Source organism: Carya illinoinensis, chromosome 16, assembly GCF_018687715.1.
Source record: "Carya illinoinensis cultivar Pawnee chromosome 16, C.illinoinensisPawnee_v1, whole genome shotgun sequence".
Lineage (NCBI taxonomy): Eukaryota > Viridiplantae > Streptophyta > Magnoliopsida > Fagales > Juglandaceae > Carya > Carya illinoinensis.
Genome location: NC_056767.1, coordinates 3,012,667 through 3,026,958, shown reverse-complemented (window position 1 = coordinate 3,026,958; position 14,292 = coordinate 3,012,667). Strand labels below are relative to the sequence as shown.

The 14,292-nt window shown below is 36.5% G+C and overlaps 3 protein-coding genes across 3 annotated transcripts; 1 reads left to right on the top strand and 2 right to left on the bottom strand.

Annotated features, from left to right (window-relative positions):
- Positions 1–4,073: 4,073 nt before the first annotated feature.
- LOC122299643 (uncharacterized mitochondrial protein AtMg00810-like) lies at positions 4,074–5,645 on the bottom strand. The gene is made up of 2 exons (XM_043110038.1): positions 5,390–5,645; positions 4,074–5,170 (listed from the first exon to the last, which is right to left on the bottom strand). The coding sequence occupies exons 1-2, from the start codon at positions 5,643–5,645 to the stop codon at positions 4,074–4,076; spliced, it is 1,353 nt and encodes a 450-aa protein (XP_042965972.1).
- Positions 5,646–7,093: 1,448 nt separating this feature from the next.
- LOC122299642 lies at positions 7,094–7,632 on the top strand. Its single transcript, XM_043110037.1, has 2 exons — positions 7,094–7,249; positions 7,351–7,632. The coding sequence occupies exons 1-2, from the start codon at positions 7,094–7,096 to the stop codon at positions 7,630–7,632; spliced, it is 438 nt and encodes a 145-aa protein (XP_042965971.1).
- A 1,321-nt stretch (positions 7,633–8,953) lies between these two features.
- LOC122299641 (protein FAR1-RELATED SEQUENCE 5-like) lies at positions 8,954–14,085 on the bottom strand. The gene is made up of 8 exons (XM_043110036.1): positions 13,991–14,085; positions 13,754–13,829; positions 11,796–11,918; positions 10,315–11,706; positions 9,508–10,215; positions 9,237–9,296; positions 9,066–9,143; positions 8,954–8,980 (listed from the first exon to the last, which is right to left on the bottom strand). The coding sequence occupies exons 1-8, from the start codon at positions 14,083–14,085 to the stop codon at positions 8,954–8,956; spliced, it is 2,559 nt and encodes an 852-aa protein (XP_042965970.1).
- Positions 14,086–14,292: the final 207 nt, after the last annotated feature.

Here is a 14,292-nt window from a genome sequence, read left to right as displayed (position 1 = left end):
AAACCTATTACACCTTTGAACAACACCGCTACAAAGGATCCGTGTAGAACACCCTCTACACTTGCAATCACCTTACACGTGGTGATTCAACTATTCCCCGTGTAGAATACTTTCTACACACACAAGGGTTATACACACCCTTTTTCTAATACAAAAGCTGATAGTGGGTAGGTTATCAGAAAACACTCCTCAATGAGTGAAATAAAAACAATACAGCGCAAACTATATCTCTCAAAATGAACAAGGATTAAGGCTCAATGCTTAGAGAAGAGAGAATGAAAGCTTTGAATGAATGTTGTATGCTCTTGGTGTTGTAAATTTGAAGCTCTCAAATGATCTATTTATAGGCATATGAGACTTCATATTCAAATTTAAAAAGATTCACATGTCAAAGACAACATCATTCACTTTTTCAAAGAATTCAAATAAAAGGTTCTTCTTTTTCAATTGTCAAAGACAACATCATTCACTTTTTCAAAAAAATCAAACCTAATCTTTTACTTTTGGCATATGACAAAATGAGCATACTTTCATTTTCAAAAAATTCAAACCTAATCTTTTACTTTTTGTATAAGTCTAAAAAAGCATCAATCACTTTTGAAAAAATTCAAATAAAACATGCACATGTGAAAGATGACAATCAATCATCTTTAATATTTTCAAAGTTCAACCCTTTAATCAAGGCATGCACATGCAAAAGATGACAATCAATCATCTTTAATATTTTCAAAGTTCAACCCTTTAATCAAGGCATGCACATGCAAAAGATGACAATCAATCATCTTTCAAAATTTTCAAATTTAATTTTCAAAAATATTCATGCACATGTGGAAAATGTATTTTAATGCTTTATGATAAAATATTAATTTTGAGCATTAATCCTAATTTCGAATTTTGAAGAGATTTACAACATTACTCTATAATTTTAATGTGAACTTGTTCCCTTCTTGCTCATGCTTGTTTCCTTGATGTGCTTGACTCCATTGTGTAGACAACTTGAGCTTGAGACTTCTTTATTCTTTGAATTCATTTGTTATCATCAAAATCCATGTGTAAATATATAATTACACAAAATTTGAAATCTTGGGTTCAACAGACATCTCACCTGAATTACTTAAATTAACCTAGACCCCACTTTAAATTCAAACTAAAACAAGTAATCTTTGCAAGAAAAGGATAGAAAACACTCATTCATTCAATTTAGGGACATAAGCTAGCTATGGAAAGTCTGACTCCTGTTAATTCTATATGCTCTATCACACAATTAGTCTCTCCGCTCTCTATCCCAAAACATGATACTGTATTTGAGTAACAAAAAATAGATGTTTTGTTTCTAAAATCTAATAAAAGATACTGCATAATGTGCAAATACTTTAGATTTTCATGCCTCCAAGCATTCACGTTGGAATAAGCAAACTTTTGATGCAATTTTAGTTGAAACTGATATACACTAAATGTCCAATTTGTCTAAGCTATTGAAAACCTAACTTCATATGGGAACATTAGTCATAGAATTAGGGATTTGAAGAAAAAAATAGTTAATCAGAGGACACGCTACAAATTTAAACTACCACTGCCAAATTATGAACATGAAATACCCAAAAGCACACAGAGCCAAAATGCAGATATTACAAAATTAAATTTCAATAAAAATGGTGCAAGAAAGGAGATGCTGATAGATTCAAACATCTACAAACAAAAAGCACCCATTTTTGTAAAGCATCAAGCGCGGATGAAGGGGGAGAGAGAGACAAATGAGTTGCAGAGATACCTGTTGTGACAGAAGGTAAAGCGAGAGAGTTAGGTTCGACAATGTCAACATCCACTACAAAGAGAAATAGGTGTCGAAAAATCACTCCGACAATAGATGGAGGAACAGCGCGGGATGGGAAGGAAGCGATGACCGTAGCTTCCGCGGAAGGGAAATGAAGTGGAGGAGAACCTAGGGTTCTAGTGTAGTCGACAATGGAGGTAGATTTCTGGCCTTGTGTATCAAGTTGGTGTCAAACAATTACCGGTAGGAGAAATGGGGATGAACGTCGAAGTGGAGAAGGGCTACCGGGTAACAGAGTGGTTTCGGGGGGAAAAATAAAAGAAAAGTGAGATTTGGCGCCCACAACTAATACCAACGACATTACCCCGCTGCAACAACTTAATTATTATGGCAAGGCACATTTTCGCCGCAGCTGATGAAGAATTCGTTGCAACAATTAAAGCCAAGCGCCCGCCTTCACGAAACAGTATATCGATGTCAAAATATTGCAACAATAATAATATTCGCTGCAACAGATTACCTATTGCAGTGTTTTCAATTGCAACAAAATATAATCACTACAAAAGGCCAAATTTCTTGTTTAATTATGCTGTGTTATGATCAGACAAAATGTTTAATTAATTGGCTAACTTATAATTTATAAACAAACAATTTTGTAATTAATCAACTGTTAATAGAATATCATAATGATGTGCCCGGGCCACCTACATATATTTCCATAAAGAAATCGAATAATTGAGCTTGCTTTGTAGTCACTAATTAATCACCTGTCCATGCAAATTTTTAATAAAAGAAAAGTTATATGCTAATTTAACAATAACAACACCAGCCTTGGCTTTGATAAAAAAATTAAGACAAAATTAAATAAACTAATATGTCAACATATAAAAATAATCTTTTGTAAAAATAACATATAAATATAATAATTCTTTCGAATTCTGAAAAAGGTTTTTGATATAAAAATATTTCATAAAAATAAATATACAAACTAGTATTATTACATGTGATTAATTAAATCTAATTTATAATAAAAAGTCAATTTACAATTTAGCATATCATATTAAAATATGATAATTTATAAATTTATTTTTATATAAATACTTAAAGATTAAATTATTTCTCTTAAATTTTTATCATTATAAAGAATGGAGGTTGAGGTCATATTGAAAACATTAGCCAGCCAATGCATATATATGCGAGAAGGGTGCTAGCAGGTTGGCCAGCACGTATAGCTAATATCTCTATCATAAATATAGAGATTTTTTTTCATCATTTTTTAAAATATTTTTTTAAAATTATTAATCATTAAAAAAATAAGTAATTTTACTAATAATTATTTTTTTAACTATTAAATAATTAAATTTAAATAATTTAAATGCGTGAGCTATAATATTACACCGTAAGTATAAGTTGTAAGATTACTTTATCATTATTATTGGATGGTGAAGAATACTTAAATATTATTTATTATTTTATTTTTATTTTTAATCTATTTTATATTATTCTTTAATATTTTTTTTATAATTATTCACAAATTACCTACCATCGGAACAAAATTAAATTTGAGAGATTTTTCTCGTGAGAATATACAAAAACTAGTTGCGGCTGCAGGCGAGACAAAGGAGGCAGGCAGTAGGTACAAGGTTGTTGGCATTGACACAATTATAGAAAGATATTCCCGGGGCCCACCATCACCGTGGGTTTCCGCACGTAGTACTACATCATCCTTTCAATCACTCAAAAGTGTCAAGTCAAAAGTTAAATTATTTTCCATCGAAAAAATCAAAATTAAATTATTTATTATTTAGTTTAAAGGCAAGACAAAGTCGGTCGTAAATTTAACAAAAAAAAAAAAAAAAAAAAGAGACAAATCGGTCGTGAGCAAGAATCTTGAATCTATTTTTTATGAGCAATATTATATACAGTCGTGAAATTGTAAATGTTGTGTAATTGTTTTGAAAAAGAGTAGGGTCCACGATTAAAAAGTTAGTTTTTTTTTTCATGTGGATCCCATATTAATTCATTTTTTTTAAAGCGACTGTACGCCGCTTGCACAACCACGACTGCAAATATCATTTCTCATTTTTTATTAAAAAAATTCTAAACGCAACAGAGATATATTCCTGATGTGTTCTCTGTAAGTAAAATTGAATTGTAAAGAATTCTTCCTGATTTGTTATTGAATAGTGCTATCCTTATATACATGAATAAAGGAATAATAGTTTGTTACAAAAAACTGTAGAGAAGAATAAGAATCATCTAGAGTATTTCTATCTACGGTTCCTGTCCAGTGTGCATATTAGCAATTTATGCATTTTGTATGCTTGTCACGCTGCTTGGGTATACTCTTGGGTGATTCTGAGTTATGTATCTTGATACGCCCCCTCGAGTCCAAAGGAGTATCAACAACTTTGAGACTGGTTCTGAGATGAGAAAATTTATCAGCAACAAGAGGTTTTGTCAATATGTCTGCAATCTGATCTTTGGAGCTGATAAAAGAAACTTTGAGTGTATGGGCAGCCACTTTGTCTCTTACAAAATGATAATCAATATCCATGTGTTTTGTTTTTGAATGATAAACAGGATTAGCCGAGAGGTATGTGGCTCCTAAGTTGTCACACCACAAGGTAGGAGCTTGAGATAATGGAACGGCAAGCTCTCTAAGAACAGTTTGTAGCCATGTGACTTCAGCTGCAGAGGAAGCAATAGCCTTATATTCGACTTCAGTGGAGGAGCGTGCAACTGTTTGCTGTTTCTTGGAGCTCCAAGAAATAAGGTGTTTGCCTAGAAATATACAAGTGCCACTAGTTGATCTGCGATCATCGGGACAACCTTCCCAATCAGCATCGGAATATACTTGAAGAGTAAGACTAGAGTTGGAGGAGAAAAATAAGCCATGATTGATAGTGGCTTTTAAGTATCTTAGAATGCATTTTATAGCACTCCAATGAGGAACTTTGGGAGAGTGCATAAATTGGCAAACCTTATTAACTGAAAAGGACATATCAGGTCTGGTCATGGAAAGATATTGTAGGCCTCCTACAATGCTACGATAGATTGTAGCATCATCAAAGTCAGGCGTGTCATGCTTAGAGAGTTTTAGAGATGCTGCCATGGGAGAGGACATTGGATTGGTAGTCAGCATTTGAGTACGGGCTAAGAGACTATTGATGTATTTCCTTTGAGATAGAACAAGGCCACTAGGAGTGTAATCAACCTCTATTCCTAAGAAGAAAGATAGAGGGCCAAGGTCCTTGACAGGAAAAATAATGCCAAGATCATGAATTAAATTTGAGATAGCTGATGACTGTGAGGTAGTGATCACTATATCATCAACATAGACGAGCAGATAAATTTTAGTGGCATTGTAATTCAGGATAAACAGAGATGGGTCAGCTCGAGAGGCAACAAATCGATAATTAAGGAGTCAAGAACTTAATTGATGAAACCAAGCCCTATGGGCTTGTTTGAGTCTGTAGATGACTTTATTGAGTTTGCAAACATGCTGTGGTCGGGTTTTATCAATAAAACCCTGAGGTTGTTGCATGTACACATTTTCAGTCAGTAGACCATGCAAAAACGCATTCTGAATGTCTATTTGACGTAAGGGCTAACCATGAGAAATAGCAAGTGAAATAATAAGCCGAATGGTAGAGGCTTTCACAACCGGACTGAAAGTGTCCAGATAATCAACACCAAATTGTTGATGGTATCCTTTTGCAACAAGACGGGCCTTTCTCCTTTCAAAGGACCCGTCGACATGGGTTTTTGTACGAAAAACCCATCTACAACTAAGTATATTAGTTTGAGAGATAGGGGGTACCAGAGTCCACGTTTGATTGTGGACAAGTGCAGCATACTCAGCCTTCATCGCATCCTACCATTCAGTATACTTGTTTGCATCAGAGAAACTCGAAGGCTCTCAATTTCCCTCCCTCCCCCCTTCCTTGGTTTTTCATTTCCCCTCCCGATTGTTCGAGACCCTTCCCCCCCTTCCCCTCCCTCCCCCTCCCCCTTCCCTCCTCCCATCGTCCTCCCTGTGTTGTCTTCCACCCTATCAGTTGTCTTCGTCCTTCCTTTCATCGTCGCCGGTGCTTTCTTGTGTATCTTCTTCTCGGTAGACCCACAAATATGTACCCCTTTCATCTTCTTCAATAGATATTTGATCTCTAACTCACAGAGCAGCCCCCGTAGGCCATTGGTCTTCGGCTTCATGTCGAAGAGCCCACGAACCACAGAGTCGATTTGTGACCCACGAACCACAGAGTCGATTTTTGGTCTCCACTCCACCAGATCTGAAATAAGCCCCGACAGAAGCCCTAACCCTAACACCGATAGAATCCCTAACCCTAACACTGACTGAAACCCTAACCCTAACATCGCTCTGTCTTGAAACAGGTTAGGTTTCGGTGACTTGAGCTTGTTGTTTTGGTTTTAGTTTCCAACATTCTAGAGTATAGCTTTGTGGTCATGTGTGATTGTTAATATTTAACAGTGTTCTTGTAAAGTGTTTAATTGTTATTTGCTTTTCTAGTTCTTTTTATAATAAAACTGTTAATTTTTCAGACTTGGTTTGGGATTCCATTGTTAGGTTTCGGTGACTTGAGCTTGTTGTTTTGGTTTTAGTTTCCAACATTCTAGAGTATAGCTTTGTGGTCATGTGTGATTGTTAATATTTAACAGTGTTCTTGTGAAGTGTTTAATTGTTATTTGCTTTTCTAGTTCTTTTTATAATAAAACTGTTAATTTTTCAGACTTGGTTTGGGATTCCATTGTTAGGTTTCGGTGACTTGAGCTTGTTGTTTTGGTTTTAGTTTCCAACATGCTAGAGTATAGCTTTGTGGTCATGTGTGATTGTTAATATTTAACAGTATTCTTGTGAAGTGTTTAATTGTTATTTGCTTTTCTAGTTCTTTTTATAATAAAACTGTTAATTTTGAAGACTTGGTTAGGATTCCATTGTTAGGTTTTGGTGACTTGAGCTTGTTGTTTTGGTTTTAGTTTCCAACATCCTAAATATGATTGAACAGTTGGCCATACAGCCACTTGGTTTTGGTTATATTTTGGTACTCTGTATCTAATATGATTGAACAGTTGGCAATCATGCCACTTGGTTTTGGTTATATTTTGGTACTCTGTATCCAATATGATTGAACAGTTGGCCATACAGCCACTTGGTTTTGGTTATATTTTGGTACTTTCTGTATCCAATATGTTTGAACTGTGTTATATATCTTTTTATTGTGGCAAATATATATTACTTACCAACTAATTTTGGGAAATTAGTCTTTCCTTTCTCTCCTTTGTTTCATCTTAGAAATGTCATTATCCTCATCAATGTCTTATTCATCTTTTGCCACACGTACCACGGCTCAACCATTGTGCTGCTGTGGGGTCAAAGCCACACTTAAATACTCAACTACAGCAAAAAATCCTGGCCAGCCATTCTTAGGGTGTCCAAAGTACAACACAGAGGTAATTACATCTGTATCATATCCTTTGTTTCCCCACTCAGTCACTTTATGTGTTGTCTAACATTTTTGTGTAACAATGGTCAGGGATTACCCTTCTGCTAGTTTTTCCAGTGGGCAAATAGTAATCAAGTGACTGAGCTCCAGCTCCAAGAAAGAATCATGCTCTTGTTACAAAGGGAGAAAGATCTAGAGAAAATAGTCCATCTTCTCGAGAAAAGGGAGATCGACCTGCAGAAGATAGTGGATCAACTTGAGAAGGAGTTGGTGCGTCACACAGAAGATGGAGATATTCAGAGGGAGCGGAAACTGAGTTCTTCACTTTTTAGTGGTTTTGCATTAGTGGTAGTATTAATTTGTATTGGACGTTTGATGCTCTTGTATTAGAGGAGAGGGTACTGAATTCCAGCCCAGTGTTGTCATTAGTAGATTTCGTAGCATATCTTTTCTGGTTGAAACTTTTCTAGGTCTTTTGGTGGTTTTGTTTTTGTATCTAAATGCACTGAGTAATCATCTGTAACTTGCCCCATTTTGTTGGAGTATGTAATGCACTGAGCATTATTTATTCCTGACTAATGTAGTAACCAATCTTATTGTAATGAGATTGGGTCTTATATTTCTTGTTAAACCTGAATTCAGAGGGATCAATATAGGTCTTTATAAATCAAACACTTTGTTTCAATAGCCGAAACATTCATTAGTGGTTGGGTTGTATTTTTTGTAATGAGAAATCAATCAAGTACTTTTCGTAGACTACTCAAACCATGCATAACCTGTATACAAACAGGTATCATAACCTTCAAAATCCCGTGCAAAACCATACTCATATCTACTCATGCCCAGTAGTACATGCACCGGATGCACTACAACACATGCACTATCTTACCTTACCCACGCAGATAAGCTCTTCGATTAGTGAGCACTATCTTCATCACCTATACACCCTTCGATTACCATGCAGGTATCTTCATCCGAAACATCCTCATCCAACACAACTCCATTTCTTCATATCCTCAACTGCATGCACTATAACCCCCCTCATCACATACAACCCAGAAAGCTATGCCAACTGCATACACTATAACCAATCTCTTTACATTTTTCCAGCCAAATACAACTATAAACCCAAAAACCAGTCCAAAACATTCAAAATCTCATGTGTAACCAATCCAAAACATAACTGCCAAGCAAATTCAATATAAGGACATGTATTCCATCTCAATGAGTGTGTATCTAATCCATTTCATAACACCTATACAAAATCAACCCAAACCATTCATTACATAAAAAATCAACCCAAACCTTTGCTTTTCTGGTTGCTCTTGTACAAAATCAACCCAAAATCATTAAACTTGCTCAAAGCCATATTTATTGAAGATGTTCACTATGCCAAATTTCATTTCACCAACAGTTCTCAAATAACAATATTACATTTTTTTGAAGCTCTCGTCCTAACTAGTATTTCCAGCCAAACCGCATCAACCTACACACTGCCAACCGAAATATATTAATGGCATGCCAAATCATAACTAGTTACCAACATGCACAAGAACTTTGGTACTTCATCACAAAACATTTAATATAAACAAGTTGCATTACACAAATCATAATACCATCAAAATCTCGTGCCCTGCATGCACTTTTTGTACCCTCTCCTCAATCATTGCATTTTGGCTGGTTGTGAACCATCCAATACAGCCGGAAGCAGTTATGATCCATCCAACCCAACAAGCATCTATAGACCAAGAGAAGGATTATATCACAGCCGAAATATATTACTCTTATAAATACCGATGAACCACAAGTTGGGATCCCCTTACACTTTCTTGACTTTGCCCAAATGTTTCTTGGGGCTGGGCTTCAGTTATGTCGGGAGCTGGTATAGATTCTCGAACAGCCTGATTCAAAATGAGAGCAATGATTCAAAATCAAATATAACTATAAGGTTATAATCTTGTGAATCAAACAAATGTAAAAATCAACATTATTACTTGCTCAACGCCAAATAAATTCTTGCGCACGTCTACGACTGGTGTATCTTCTCCATCTTGCTGAAAATAATATATCAAATATGTCACATATAACCTTCAGAATCAACAAGGGATAAACAAAAAGAATTAATATAAGGACCTGTTTGCATTTTCCCTTTCCCTGAGCTCGCTTCGTCTTCTCCTTTACTTTTCATAGGTCTCTCTCCATCCTGGATGCTCTCCTCAGAGATGGAGGTCTCCCTTTCCCTCTCACAACATGTGGACTGAGTACTTGTTTTGAAGAACCAATATTAGCCGAAACCTTTGTTGTACCATCAACATTGGGACAACATGGGGGATCTTGATTTCCAGAATACAGCTCAATCATTGCATGCAACTTATTAGTTGCATCCAAAGTATGTTCTCTCGAACCCACAGCATGAGTAATCATCTTATAACATATGTTCAAAAGACTTGAATAAGCTATAGAATCCTCCCGTTGCTGTACTGTGTCGTAGCTGCTGTGGATTAACATGTATCTTCTTTTGATGTCCTTCGTCCACCGATCCAAGATGTACCTATCAGGCAATGATTTAATCCCGTTACATTTGAACACAGCGAAGATGTGCCTGCACACTATCCCCCTCATTTCAAACAACCCACAAGAACACTTGGCAGCTGTATCTTCCTGACTAAAGACCACTAAATGTGTAACCAATTTAGTGAACTCTTCAAGACAAACTTCATCCTCCACACCATAGGTCTTTATAGTACCATCCACCTTCAGTAAAACTGGGTCCAAGTCGATAATGCGGGCAAGTTGTTGCTGAACTTCCCTAAACTTTCCATTCGTGTACAAATCTTGATATCTCTTTTCAATGGGAGATCTTGAGATGCAGTGAATAGTGACATTAAATGAGTGGAAATCCGCTACATTTTCATTCTCAATTTTCTTTTTCAAGGCATTATCATATTGATCGACAAACTCTTTTAAGTTTGTCTTCGCATGAACATAGCCGTCAAAAAATGCATTCATGCTCTCACTCCGCTGAGTTGTACTCATTCCAGCCCAAAAAACCTCTCTCAAGAAGGCCGGTACCCAATACTCACGCTCAGTGTATAAACTCTGCAGCCATGCATTCTCATGCAAGTTGTACATGGTGATGAACTGATCCCAACATTTCTCAAAATCTTCCCGACTTTGGCTGTCATACACACATCTCATTAGTGCAGTTTTCATTCCAATCTTGTAGGAAGCATAGCTCCCAAGCTTTTCGGGTACTTTCTTAAGTATATGCCAAAGGCAAAATCGATGCCGGCTCTCGGGGAAAACAATTGAAATAGCATTTTTCATCTCTCTGTCTTGATCAGTGATAATAGCCTTAAGGGCTATACCATCCATACACTGTAACCAAGTCTGAAATAACCACACGAATGTCTCCGTATCCTCTGAGGAAATCAAGCCAGCTCCCAACAAAATTGATTGCCCATGGTGGTTTACACCAACAAATGGTGCAAAGGGCATCCCATATCGGTTCGTCAGGTATGTGGTGTCAAATGTGACCACATCACCGAAATATTGGTAGGCTGCTCTACTACGGGGGTCAGCCCAGAATACATTCTTTAACCTCCCGTCATCATCTAGGTCCATTAATGCAAAGAACCCCAGATTTTTGTACTGCATTCGTAAAAAGTAGTCTCGAAGCGTCCCAGCACCACCTGTACCCAGTCGTAGATGTCGTGCCTTGTCGATGTAGTTACGACAATCCTTTTCCAGAAACGGGAGGTTCTCAAATCCACCCTCGCCAACAACAAGAGATCCGAAACTCTTATTCATTCGGATGCCAGCCATATCATTTGTATCAAGGACCCTTTTTACGGATTCACTTACTTCTCTATTACATCGAAAGAAGCGTGATTTCTTTGGGCTAAGGTTGTGGTTATGGATATTGTAAACTAAATTCAGCCGAAACTTTCCATCAGGAGTTTTTGAGGCATTAATCTTTGCCTTACATTCAGTCTTTCCTATCGGACGAGGGTTGGAGACATTCAAAATTCTATTCCGGACCTTCTCACCACGGGCACAGGCAAGCGTAACATATCTAACAGTCCCATCCTCTCCCCTCTCACTTCTTTTTGTCATCACCCCAAACCCGCATTTCTTCTCATATTCCTTATAGTAACTCATTAAATCTTCTAAGGAATTAAACTCCATCTTGGACTTTGGCACATCATCACCATCCATTTGCACTTTCTCAGATTCTCCGGCACTGGATATGGGGGTTTCAGTTTCCCCACCATCGGGTCTGTTATCTTGTGCGCGTGGTCCATCCGCAAAACATTCATCAACTCTAGAGGATGTACATGGCGATTCGGTTTCCCCACCATCGGTTCTATTATCCTCGGTACCTTGGAATTTGCTCGTAATGGAGCCTGTACTAATACGAGATACCGGACCTTCCATGCCATGTTGAAAAGGGTAACTACCATTCTGGCAAAAAGAAAAAAACAATGCAATTAAACTCCTTTAAAAAATCAGGTTAAATTAAAATAACATCTAACTCGATATGACATCACTACCTGTAGGTGCATTGGATATTGGTTGGCACTAGGATATGCTAAAAAACCCGGTGACCAAGCAGGCATTGGTCCATAATAACCGTGCATGTAATTTGAGATGTTTGGAGAAGTTGATGGTATATCCTAAAATGTTTTGTAATAAGTTATTGATGTGTATTGAAAATAAATACTAATAAACAAATAATGTTTTCGATATATTAAATAATATAACATACCGCGGGTGGGGGATTTGAGCTAGATGGCCGCAAAAAAGATGGGTCTTCTTTTCCGTTTCCCATTCTAAGAGGGAGGCAAATGAATTGTCAATAGTAGTATTATATAACTTAAACCACATTAAAATCTATAAACTAGTATATAAAACATGATCAAAGATATGTATATCTACAAAAAATCCTCAACATCAACATTACTAGGAAGGAAACAATGTATTGCAAATGCTTTCCAACCAATCACTTGGAATATATAAAACCAACAAAGTTATCATTGACTATAAATTTGCAAAGCTGGAGAACATTGACATAGATTTGGTACCTACTCAAACCATTCTAAGTATGGTTTTCCAAGTTGACAAAATCTTCTTCTAGCAAACATTCAATTTGTCTTGTCAATTTTTTTCCCTCTTTAGATATTTGATCTCTAAATATCTATCCTACTCACCCTCGGAATTGATATCTAAATAAATATTGACATGTTCTATTTTAATTCATAAAGCATTTCTGTAATGGACTGACAAGCAACAAGCAATACGTATGAAGGCCCCTCAAGCAATACTGGCCATTACTTCTTTAACAGGAAATTCCTGTTCCTTTTGCACAGGATGCAAGTCAGACCCATAAAGAAATTAGTTGAGATTTTCCTTCTATCATAGCGTTTCCTTCGCTCCATAACAAGCCAACATATTGACAGATCATCTAGCTGCTTTAACTTCGGTCACACGTACAGGATTTGCACAGGTCAATGTAAAAGGATGCAATTTGTTTCCTTTCTAATGAATGACAATTTGAGAAAGGGAAAGAGGGAAAGTTCTACGTGCTATCATTAATGTAAAGAAAGACAATATCAGAGCTCTATCCTTTTCTGTCGTCTGATTGTTTTCTTTTAAACAAAGTCATTATGAGTATTTCAACATCATTACTACAGACAAAAAACCTTTGAAAACAAAATACCAAGGCTAAATCAGTTTGTGTAAAATGAAACGAAAGAATACAACAACAGAAAAATAAAAATAACAAAACAGAAAAATAAAAACTGAACTCATTACCGAATCAATAAACCACAATGCGTATGAAGGCCCCTCAGATCTAGCAGTAGTGACGGACGGAGACCTCAACAGTCGGTTTTGTCCACGCCGGCGACTTTCAGACGACGTTTTCAGGCCACGGCAGTATCCGATCTTCTCTCTGCTTCAGACGAGGCTGAAAAATGAAACTAGCTTCCGAACATATTTCGATTTCCCTCTCTTTTTCTGCTTTTTTTGCCTCCTCCTTTTTTCTTTTTAATATTAAAATATTAACTAATGTGTACTGACACATCAGCCAATATCGCACTCGTTCCACAAAACCGGTTGTATGTAATAATATTGAAATAAATTTTTACCAACTGTCAAAATAAGTGGTCAGACCCATGCGGCAAAGAGGCATTTCCTTTAAAACGTGAGGAAAAAAGCGAAATGCTTTACGTCATCTTTTTCTCCAGCTCATATGTATTACGCCGTAAAATGACCAGTCTTTCTTGAAGCTTCTCCTGCTTAACCCTAATAGATCCCTCAACTTTATTTAGGTACTGTTGGGTAGAATTTTTATCTTAAATATAAAATTTTTATCTCATTATTATAATATTTTTAAATTTTTATATAAAATATAATAAATAATTTAATTTTTTTTAATTTTTTTAAATTATAATATAATAATTTAACCTTAAAATTCAAATTTCTCATCCGAAAAATTTAAGTAGCCAACCAGATTTGATGTATCCCCGCCATCACCTTCGTCACCCAGAACCCGAAGCGAAGCCATTAGCCACTCCAGGCCAGCCCTATAGTGACAGAATATGGAGATCAGCACAGGCAAGTCCGTAGTGGAAGTCGAAGTTCGGCAGAAGCCGCAGCAGCGCTTCATTCCCAACACTGGCAGGAGCAAATTTCCTCGAAATAAAATCAAGAAGATGATTCTGGACTCCATACTGAAATTTATTACCACACATCTCTGTGGTTGTCCAAAGAACATGAAGATCGTTCCCTACCAAGGTCATTAAAATATATCTGCTGCACAAGCCGCATGGGCCGGGCCATCCTTACATCAATATTTCTTTTCGCCTTGCTCTGTTTTTGGTTTTGGTGTTTGTTTTACTTCATTTGATGGTCTCTATTGTTACCTTAGATCGTGCTCTATTGTCCAAAATGACAATCCTTGTGATTGCAGATTATTTAGGTGCGTTCTTCGTGCTGGATCTTTAGTTGTCTGGGTTTGTTTTGTGCCTTCATCAATGTAATGGTTTG

Excerpts from the sequence above, each read along its gene's own strand:
- LOC122299643 (XM_043110038.1), bottom strand. The coding sequence starts at position 5,645 with ATGAAGGCTGAGTATGCTGCACTTGTCCACAATCAAACGTGGACTCTG. Across the intron at positions 5,171-5,389 it reads TTCACTTGCTATTTCTCATG|CTGACCCATCTCTGTTTATC; the intron begins GTTAGCCCTTAC and ends TTGCCTCTCGAG.
- LOC122299641 (XM_043110036.1), bottom strand. The coding sequence starts at position 14,085 with ATGGCCCGGCCCATGCGGCTTGTGCAGCAGATATATTTTAATGACCTT. Across the intron at positions 9,297-9,507 it reads ATATTGGTTCTTCAAAACAA|CAAGATGGAGAAGATACACC; the intron begins GTACTCAGTCCA and ends TATTATTTTCAG. Across the intron at positions 8,981-9,065 it reads TTGGGCAAAGTCAAGAAAGT|ATGCTTGTTGGGTTGGATGG; the intron begins GTAAGGGGATCC and ends CTTGGTCTATAG.
- LOC122299642 (XM_043110037.1), top strand. The coding sequence starts at position 7,094 with ATGTCATTATCCTCATCAATGTCTTATTCATCTTTTGCCACACGTACC. Across the intron at positions 7,250-7,350 it reads GTCCAAAGTACAACACAGAG|TTTTTCCAGTGGGCAAATAG; the intron begins GTAATTACATCT and ends CCCTTCTGCTAG.